This window comes from Lynx rufus, unplaced genomic scaffold (assembly GCF_022079265.1).
Source record: "Lynx rufus isolate CCGP_SWC_20201006 ecotype Redwood Valley unplaced genomic scaffold, mLynRuf1.p SCAF_18, whole genome shotgun sequence".
In the NCBI taxonomy this organism is placed as follows: domain Eukaryota; kingdom Metazoa; phylum Chordata; class Mammalia; order Carnivora; family Felidae; genus Lynx; species Lynx rufus.
This window is the reverse complement of record NW_025814832.1, coordinates 30,381,898-30,392,376: the sequence shown is the minus strand read 5'-3', so window position 1 is coordinate 30,392,376 and position 10,479 is coordinate 30,381,898. Positions and strand designations below refer to the sequence as shown.

At 49.8% G+C, this 10,479-nt stretch overlaps 1 protein-coding gene across 1 annotated transcript; it reads right to left on the bottom strand.

Moving 5' to 3' along the window:
- Positions 1–438: 438 nt before the first annotated feature.
- LOC124513455 (protein CD300H-like) lies at positions 439–9,979 on the bottom strand. Its single transcript, XM_047081465.1, has 3 exons — positions 9,715–9,979; positions 3,837–4,194; positions 439–1,142 (listed from the first exon to the last, which is right to left on the bottom strand). The coding sequence occupies exons 1-3, from the start codon at positions 9,845–9,847 to the stop codon at positions 881–883; spliced, it is 753 nt and encodes a 250-aa protein (XP_046937421.1). The 5' UTR covers positions 9,848–9,979; the 3' UTR covers positions 439–880.
- Positions 9,980–10,479: the final 500 nt, after the last annotated feature.

The window sequence follows — 10,479 nt, the reverse complement described above, 5'->3', positions numbered from 1 at the left end:
GGCAGGACCTGGCTTTCAGAAAGAGCTTCTTTACCCTAAGCCCCACCCCTTCTCCTGCCATCAACACTCCCAGGAACCCAGCTCAGATTGGGGTTGTTTTTGGTGATTTCTCAGAGGTCAGAGATCATTTAGGAACCAATCCTCAAGTGAATGCCTTGGCATCTTCACATCTGATCCTGGAGCCTCCTCTGCTGAAATCCTTCAGTGGCTCCCCATCTCTCAGAAGATGCAGCCCACCCCCCCCCCCAAAGCTCGCCTGGCCTGTCCGCATCTACCTGACTCCCCAGCTTCCTGCCACACTGGCCTCAGTCACGGTGCTCACCTGCCCTGAGCATTGCTTTTGCTCAGCCCTTCCACTCTCCCTCCCTCACCTGCCTGAGGCTCTTACCCAAGAGGCTGTCCCTGTCCCCTGTCACCCCATCCTCTGAACTCTTACCCTTTCTTCTCCATGACACTTAATACAAACCAGTATTATTTATTTCTTTATTTTCTGAAACCAACTGTTAGAACACAAAGCTTGTGTTTTGTTGATTGCTCTATCCCCATAATCTAGAAATAAGTCTTCGCTATATAGGCTCTTGGTGAATATTTGGTGAGCGAGTGAAGAAAGGAAGGAATGTTGAGTTGAGAGGCTGCCTTGAGGGTTCTCAGCAGGGCAAGGTCACCCAAAAGCGGGCCCTCGCTTTGGGATCCCTTGACCAACTAGTCTGTGCCTGGCACCAATTTCTGCTGGCAAGTTAGGGGTCCTGTGGAATGTTTCCCGCGTGCTGCCCAGCCAATCACCAGGCACATCTACATTATACACACATTTTTGTATGTGTGATATATTTCATTACATGTTTTCAAGGTTGTTGTTTTGTTTTGTTTCGTTTTGCTTTGCTTACAAGTTTTTGGCAATAAAGTGAGAAGAGAAATAAAGTTTGGGGGCAGAAGTTCCTCCTTCTGTAGTCTGAACAGTGATGTCTCTGGACAGGATATCGATGGGCAAGGAGGGCTGTAGGCCGTGGTCATCAGGCTGACTGTGTTTCCCACAAATTGCCCACTGAGGCCTGTTCACCCAGAGGACGGCACTGAGCATAATCAGAAGCAGGGGCACCTTCAGGAATATGAGGAGCAGGAAGTGGACGCGGTCAGGCAGGGACCTGTAGGAGGAACACGGTGACTGGCAGGAGTTTCCTCCTCCACAGGAGGCCCAGGCTCTGCCTCTTCCCCACCTGCTATTGTGCTCAGGTCCCATTGCCTCAAAAGTCAGTATCAATGTCCAAGCTGGTTGGTATCAGGGCCGGACAGCCCCGTGCTGAGGGCCACAGACTCCTGTCCTTCAGCTCAAGAGTTGACCTTGAGCGTCAGGACGCAGCAGATGCAAGAGGATGCAGTGGTGAAGAACGGAGAGGAAGGGAGACCCCCGGAAACAGCTTTCTGAACCCACAGTCCTCAACACTCACAGGAACTCAGCTCCTGCTGGCCCCGACTTCAAGGATGAAATGCCCCCTTTGAGTGAATTCCTCGCTCAAATTCATCTTGACTCACCTTCAATACTGTCCATCATGGGAGCAGCTCTTCTGCCGAAACTGTTCAACAACATCAAGCCCCAGGAGTGACCCCCCCAAGTTCAGCTCATTGGCAATCCTCTCACACCCTCGGTCCCAGTACTTAGCACCACCTCAGCTCCTCACCAATGTTGTGTCCCCTCCCCCACACTGGGCCTTTGTTTAAGCTCTCTACCTTCCCAACCCCTTGCCTGGCTCACAGCCTGAGGGGTTGGCTGATGCCTGCCCCTCTCCACTGATGCACTGGGCCCCTCTTGCAAACCCTGTTGGCACCCTGGTTCATGTGCTCTTTGCCTGCTTGAGCTCCGGGCAGCTATGGGTAGTCTTGGACCCGCCAGTGGTTTCCCACCTCCAACTAGCCCATCTCTTTGCCTGAGGGCTCTCTCTAGCTATAGGAGTGTGTGCTTGATGAGCAGAATAGGCCAGAAATGCCACAGAATCCATGGTCCCAAGAGTGACCCTCTCTCTGCCTGCAATATTCTTTCTCCAGATTCTTGCTTGGTTGGCTTTCCTGCTTCCTTCAGGTCTCTGCTCAAATGTCTCTTCATTTGAGAGGCCTTCCTTCATTACTCTAAGAAAATAGCAAAGCCCGCCATCTTCCTCCACCATGAGAATAGATGTATGTGGATCACTACCTCAGCTTTTTCACCACTCAGTGGGAGAGTTCTGAGGGATGTCCTATGTCCTATGTGGTATCTCCCAGGGCACCCAGTGGGACAGAGCCCAGTTGCTAGTGTGATAGCTCCTTTGTCAAAGTTACACTTTGCTGGCTTTTTCCACTTCCCAGCTCCCTCACTATACTTCCTGGGATCACCTCTCCATAAATGAATTGCACGTAAGTCCTTGTCTCAAGATCTGATTTTGAAGAAACTCAGACTGAAACAGTCTCTTGGTTATTTGTTTTCAATGAATCTTGATTCCTTTCATCATGTCCCATAATCTTCCCACATGCCCCATCACTCTATCCTTGACACCTGCTTAATTCTCCTCCGTAGGAATTATTATTAACGGACATCTTTCTTCCATCTATCTATCTATCTATCCATCCATCTGTCATCTATCCATCCATCCATCATCCATCCATCCATCAACTATCCGTATCATCTAATTGTCTTTCTTTCTATCCATCTACCCATTGTCTAAATCCACCCATTTGAATGGGACTTCCTTGAGAGCACAGGCTTGCCTGTTTGTTCTCTGTCACATTCCTAGCATTTACATCAGTTCCTGGCACATAACAAGCAAATTAAATGCTTGTTGAATAAGTGAATAGTTGAGGAAACTTGCATCTAGGAAGCCCCTCCCTAGGGAAGGAGCCAGGCAGTGGTAAAGGACACTGGGACACACGCATGTTACCTTGGTGTTGGCTGGATCTGTGCTCACTACCAGGGACGTTGGAGGTCCCAATGTCACAGAGCTCTTGCTGCTGGAGGCTATCGTGAAGGCTGATGGTGAAAAACAGAGGCCCAGTGCCCGGTGCATGATTCTTCCTAGCTAGGCACCTGTCACCTGCAGGGTTCTGAGTTCACAAAGCAGGGGAAACTCAGGGAAGGGACTGGGCTGGATGTTCCGGGACCACTGTCTCCCCTTTGCCAGACCCAGACCTGGCCAGAGCGTGGCATATCCCCACCCCACGCCATCCCAATCTGCTCTGCAGATGGACAGGTTATAAACCAGGACCAGAGAGCCATCGCCTTCCCCATGAAGCATTTCAGTGTCCCTCATCTCACTGGAAACAGGAGTGTTTGAAAGTTGGCACAAAAGTGAGACCTCAGGTGCCCCCTCTCCAGCCAGTGCAGCCATCCTGCCTGGTCCCCCTTGGCAGAACACCAGAGAGGTCGATTCAAGGAAGGTTGAAGGTGGAGACACGCAGTCTTGTGAGGACAGGAGGGCAGCAGGAGCCCCTTGGGCCTGATAGAAGCACATGTCACAGGACCCTCTGCAGCGACACCAGCCTCAGTCCTCAAGGCCCACAAATATTGTCAGGACCTGGGGCAACAGCAAGGGCTTTGGATGTCACACTCACACTGTCCCTCACACCCTCACTCGCACACATACTCTCTCACACATGCATGCACACACGTGTTCTTTCACACACACACACACACTCCCACCCACCCATATTTCCCACACACTCACACCCACACAGCACGCCCACTGAGTCTCTAAGGCACAAACACTGGGGCTGGCTCTTTTCTCCCGAGCTGAGATTTCCTCAGGTGCTCTGCAGGCATTAATTAGCTCAGATCCCTTCTTCAGGGGCACCGGAGGAAAGTAGGGTCTTACCTGGGGGAAACAAACACTTGAACCTGGAAAAAGAGGTCAGGCAGGAAGCCACTGAGTCCTTCTTCCCGCAGTATTGTCGCGATCCCACATCTGTATTTCCCTGCATCATCTGTAGTGAGGTTCTCCAAGGTCACTGTAAAGGTGAGGTCTGCAGAATGGTCCACGATGGACACACGGCCACTCCGCACCTCTCCCTCAGACCCTCTGGTCTCCACCATCTGGTTCCAAAGTAGCAAGCATGGTTGTCGGCACCAGTATTTGGTAAATGCCTTGTATTTCTCCTCATACCGGCACTGCACGCTCAGGGATCCCCCCTCGGTGCCTGTCACAGTGCTGGGGCCACTCAGAGATGAGAAGCCTGAAAAAGACCATCAGTGCTTTCTTCACCTGAAGAGCCTCGACTGGAGGGGCCTTGAGGGTCAGGTCCCCTGGAAACCCAGAGGTCACCCTAAGGCTCAAGGAGGGAGGGGTCAGGAACCGAGAAGTATGGGTTGTAGGCGGACACAAGGGGGAGGCCTCTGAAGCTCCCTGGTGTGAGATTCTGAGACACAGAGAGCCTGTGTGGGCTCAGCCAACTTAGAAGTGGAGGGAAAGGAAGATTTTGGGTGCCCTCAGATAGGTTCTGGGTCCCCAGACCTGTCAGTACCTAGAGGAAATGGCTGTGTCCATCAATTACCAAGAGCTGAATGAAGCCACTGAGTATATTCTGAATAAACAGATGGATGGATGGATGGATGGACAGATGGAATAGAAAACAGGAAGCAAGAATGGGAACAAAGGAAGTCTAGATGAAGCACAGTACTGAGAGCTAGAAGGAAGCCTTCAGCTTCTGGCTATGTCCCCTTCCCAAATGATCACCTGTATGTCCCAAGCTTATAATCCCTGCTTGTATAGGTGGGACCTCCTGTTCATATGTCTGGGTCATGCTGGAGATGGGAGTCGGCTAGGGGTAGAAAGAGACCATCAGGAAGGGGTTCATTTGGGCTCTGATTCAAGGACATTCACACTCGATGTCCTTCCTGGGACAGAAACCTGTGGTAACACTTGCCATCACCTGACATCTTTAGGGACTCCCTGCTCCACACTGCTCCCTTCCCCACCCCTCGGCAGCCACCCACCAGCCTTGCCATGCCCTGGGCCTCATCTCTAGCTCTTCTGCCAAACCCAAGGTTTTGACATTGTCCTCCCTCCCCCAGTCACCCAGGAAACTCCAGTATGAAGTGATTAGGACCCAGCCCCCTAAACCCTGTGCTTCCTTCCTGGAGAGCCATGCCGGTCCCAGGAACCCGAGGAGTCCTCATTACGCCAAGGAACAGCTATTGTCTGATCTGTTCTTTTTTTATTATTTTTTTAAAAAAAAAATTTTTTTTTCAACGTTTATTTATTTTTTTGGGACAGAGAGAGACAGAGAATGAACGGGGGGAGGGGCAGAGAGAGAGGGAGACACAGAATTGGAAACAGGCTCCAGGCTCTGAGCCATCAGCCCAGAGCCTGACGCGGGGCTCGAACTCATGGACCGCGAGATCGTGACCTGGCTGAAGTCGGACGCTTAACCGACTGCGCCACCCAGGCGCCCCTTTTTTTATTATTAAAAAAATGTTTTTATGTTTATTTTATTTTTGAGAAAGAGAGAGACAGAGCACAAGCAGGAGAGGGGCAGACACAGAATCCGAAGCAGGCTCCAGGCTCTGAGCTGTCAGCACAGAGCCCCGACACGGGGCTCGAACCCACAAACCATGAGTTCATGACCTGAGCTGAAATCAACACTTAACCGACTGAGCCACCCAGGCACCCCATTGTCTGATCTGTTCTTAACAAGGAAGGAGGTTAACCCAGGGCAAAAGGACAGGGAGAAATTATTTGGGCAAAATACCCAACTAATTTTTGCTTCCTCATTTTAAATACCTTGCATTTTCTCACTGGATTTCCCAGCAAGCAAGCTCAAGTGGCTCACTGACCTATATTCTACATCACAAGGCTGTCTGCCTCTCCCACCAATAATCTGCAAAGCAGTGGTTCTCAGCAAGGGGTGATACTGCTCCCCCAGGAGACATTTGGGAATGTTTGTAGACATTTTTGGTTGTTCACAACTGGAGGGGTGGAGAGTTGTTCCTGGCATCCAGTGGGCAGAGGCCAGGGATGCCGCTAAACATCCTGAAGCGCACAAGGCAGCCCCTCAACACAGAATGGTCCAGCCCCAATGCCAACAGTGGAGAGGCTGAGGAACCTTGCTCAACGGGGCAAAATGCCCCCAGTCTGAGGCCCTCCCGACGCAGGCTTCCGGCTGGGGGGACTGGGAGCCACAACACTGAACCGTGTGCAGTTGCTGCTGTCCCAGGCTCAGGCTGTGGGGGCGCTGTTCTCTGCGTTTCTGATGGGGTTGGGGACGCTTTAGGACTGGCTTTCCACCTCACCTACTCTTTCAGTTGCTTAAGCCCTAGCCTGCGAGATCTGGAGCTGATTCCTCAGGTCTGGATAAGAAAACATTGTTAGAGATGCTCTGTTACACCTAGACCCTGACCTTGACCCTGAGGCAGCCCGGCATCCCCTCCCCCGCCCCCACCCCCACAACCCTCCTTGTGGTTTTTCTTCCCCACCTTCTCCTTGCTGAAGCGTGAGGGCTCTCTCCTCCTCTGTCTCAGCTACCTCTGGGGTGCTGCACTGTTCCTCCCCGGCCCGGGTTCTCTCTAAGATCCTACAGGACAGTGCTTGCTTTGTACCCATCAAGCCCCAGAGGCTTCCTACAGCTCCAATTGTAAGTCGAAGCCTTTGGTAATCTTAAAAAGAAATAAATATAAAGTAAAAGAGACCTGCCTGTTAAGTGTAATGGCAAGTAACCGGGTAGACAGAGAGAGATTTATCTCCTTTAGAAGCAGGAGGATGGCGTAGCTTGAGGTCTCCACAGGCCCTCTTGTGTATGGCCATCCCGCTGGGCTTGTCTCTGTTGCTGGAAGGTCATTGTCTACAACCCTGGTGAGTGTGTTTTCTTTTTGTCTGGTCTTAGTCTTACTGGTCAACCAGCTCCTGTGCGGCCTCTTGCCATGGGGCAAGGACTTTTGGACTTGGGCTTACAGACCAATTGAATTATAACTCTTATTAAATACAGAAAGTGTCAGGGTCCCTAGGTGGCTCAGTCCATTGGGCATCTGACTTCGGCTCAGGTCATGATCTCATGGCATGTGAGTTCAAGCCCCCTGTGAGTTCAAGCCCCCTGTCAGTCTCTGTGCTAACAGCTTGGAGCCTGGAGCCTGCTTCGGATTCTGTGTCTCCCTCTCTCTCTCTGCCTCTCCCCTCTCTCTCTCTCTCTCTGTCTCAAAAATAAATAAAAATTTTTGAGACAGAGAGAGAGAGACAGAGCATGAGCAGGGGAGGGGCAGAGAGAGAGGGAGACACAGAATCTGAAACAGGCTCCAGGCTCTGAGCTGTCAGCACAGAGCCCGACGTGGGGCTTGAATTCACAGACTGTGAGATCATGACCTGAGCTGAAGTCGGACACTTAACTGACTGAGCCACCCAGGCGCCCCCATTAAAAAAAATTTTTTAAACAAAAATAAATAAATACAGAAAATCTCCTAAGTATTATTGAAATAAGTAGGAAAAGAGAACCTTGAATTTCTGGAGGCCACCCTTGAGACTTTAGTTTGGCTTACCAGAATTCAAGAATGAGGCTTTTTTCCCTGAACTCTTCATAATCTAAATGCCAGAGTGATAAACCAAAATGATCCTAATCAGTATGTACTAGTTGAGACTCAGCATAATTTTTTTTTCATCCGGCTGATCACGTCAATAAAGGGGGAGGGGTGGGACTGTGTCTTTTCATGCCTGAGGATCACAGGGTCACTGTGCAGGACACACATGCTTGACACAGGCCATTTCAGATTTATCTTAGTAAATGTAACAAATTACTTTTAGATCCTGAAATTTGTAATAAAATTACTTTATCTTGCTTACCAAAGCTGGATGTTTAGAATGTGCATTAGTTTTTAAATTTATTATTATTATTTTAAAGTTTATTTATTGAGAGAGAGACCAAGCAGGGGAAGGGCAGAAAGAGAGAGAGAGAGGGGGAAAGGGAGAGAGAGAGAGAATCCCTAGCAGGTTTTGAGCTTTCAACATGGAGCCCAACATGGGGGCTTGAACCCATGAACTGTGAGATCATGACCTGAGCCGAAATCAAGAGTCCGTCACTTAACTGACTGAACCACCCAGGTGCCCCTAAATTTTTTAAATTAAATAATCTCTGTAAAACAATATTATTTAAAAGTTGGTCAAGTTTTAAAAGTCTAAAGTGTGTTTTTCTGCTCAGCTTTATCATGCAGAGTATCTTTATGTTCTGAGTTTTAGTGTCCTATTTTGGGAGTGATATTTATATTAAAGCTTTTATTTGTTGTTTATTTATTTTGAGACACAGGGAAAGAGCACGAGTGGGGGAGGGGAAGGGAGAGAGAGAGAGAGAGAGAGAGAGAGAGAGAGAGAGAGAGAGAGAATACCAAGCAGGCTCCATGCTATCAGCACAGAGCCTGACTCAGGACAGAGCCTGACTCAGGGCTCAGTCTCACGGGAGTGATATTTTTAAGGGTTTTGGTACACCTTGATTAATACAGCTAGAGGTGGGGAAATGGGATTAATGAAATAAAGATTTTTCCTCCTTGGGCTCTGATGGTTAGCGCTGACATCGGATTACTCTGATTTCTAATTGCTACATTTGTGTTTTCACAGGATCAGAGCAAACTGGTGAGTTGTCTTGATTCTTTCCCCTTTTATAATAAAATATTGTCCTTCCAGTGTTCAAAAACAAAAAAGAGAGAGAGAAACATCATTTATGGGAACTCTCAGACAAGGATGGACAAGTCCCCAGCAGTGTCACCATCCAGCAGCTCACAGTGCAGGGCCCCTGGGAACAGCCCAGACCTGTTGGAGGCACAGAACCCCCCATGGGGGGTGCGTCAGCACCTGGGATACATGAACAGCTATTCACAAGGAGGCTTATGTAGTAAGTGACCATTGTATTATTTTTAAAAAGTGATGACCTTGAATATAAGTGTTATAAGAAGAGCAGTGATCTTGGCCATAAACATATTCTCTTTGAACCTTGGTTGCCTTGCATGAATTGGTCTAGGGTAAATTATTTGCCTGTCTCTGCATCATGGTCTCTTGTTTTCATAGGATTGCAATAAAAATTGGATCAGATTATGGGGAAAACCGGGTGAACACATCATTTAGCCCAATTAGTATTAGTTCTCTGCTCCCCTCGCCCTGGCCTGGTGCATAAGACAGTATTCCTGGGGTGTCTGGGTGGTTCAGTCTGTTGAGCGTCCAACTCTTGATCTCAGCTCAGGTCTTAATCTCAGACTTGTAAATTCAAACCTCACACCCAGTGTGGAGCCTACTTAAAAAAAAAAAAAGACAGGGGGTGCCTGGGTGGCTCAGTTGGTGAAGTGTCCAGCTCTTGATTTCAGCTCAGGTCATGATCTCACGGTTTGTGGGTTCAAGCCCCATGTCGGGTCCTGCACTGGCAGCATGAAGCCTGTTTGGGATTCTGTCTCCCTCTCTCTCTGCCTTTCCTCCACGTCTGTTCTCTCTCTCTCTCTCTCTCTCTCTCTCAAAAATAAATAAATAAATAAACATTTTTTTAAAAAACAGCCTGCTTGATTTTCAAAATGGTGGTCATCAGGATTAAAGTAGCCAATTTCTTTAGGGCTCGGTACGTGCTCACCTGTGGGAAGCATCTTACCATCAACTCCTCTTCCTCTTCGTCTGGGTGAGGTTTTTCCGAGCTCACCCCCTCCTCTCTTTGCTTGTGTCTTCATCTCTTCCCTTCCCCATCACCAACCTTGCCCCACACTATTGTCCCCCAGACCTGCCCAGCCCCGCTCACCTGGGACAGAGAGCAGCAGCAAAGCCGATGGCAGCCACATGGCCCCGTCCCTCTGGGTGTCTCTCTTGCTGCAGCTGGAACCCCTCATCCAGGGGCCGCTCACCACATCCCCCTCTTCTGCATTTCTTGGCATTTCTCTGCTTCCTTCTTCAGCCTCTTGGTTCTGTTCTCAGGACTGGTCAGAAAATGGGGGAAGCGAGGGGCTCAGGGCATCACGTGACCAGTCGATTACTTGCTAAAGTTTTCCTCAGAAACATTTGAATGCACGGTTCTGGTTTCTGCTTCCTGTGAGGATAACACCCTTAGCATGACTCCACCACAGCCAACACACCCGCCTGCCACAGCAGGGAAGGGCCCAGCTGACTTCCTTCTAGATTTTCCGAGCAAGCCCTTCCCTCTACGAATAGCAAATGTCCTGTGGCTGGCATGGCTGGCGGGTACAGGCATGACGAAGCCTCCTCTGGACAAGACCAGCCGTTTGCAGGGCCCAGTGCAAAATGAAAACACCTTTGTCCTAGAATCACCAACCATTTCGAGCCGGCAGGACAACAGAGCATTAAATCAAGCCCTTCTCAGCGGGGCACGGTGTGACCACAGAGGGGCCCCCCGTGAAGCTGGCTTCGTCTCCTGCTCTTGGTGGAGCGGAGTGTGAGGCTGGGGCCACCTTTGGTGTGGGCTCTCCTCTTGTCAGTCCCCAGCTCTTGGTCTGGCCTCACCAGACCCCAGAGGCCTTGAATGGGCTCCTGCCTTGATCACATGCTCCCG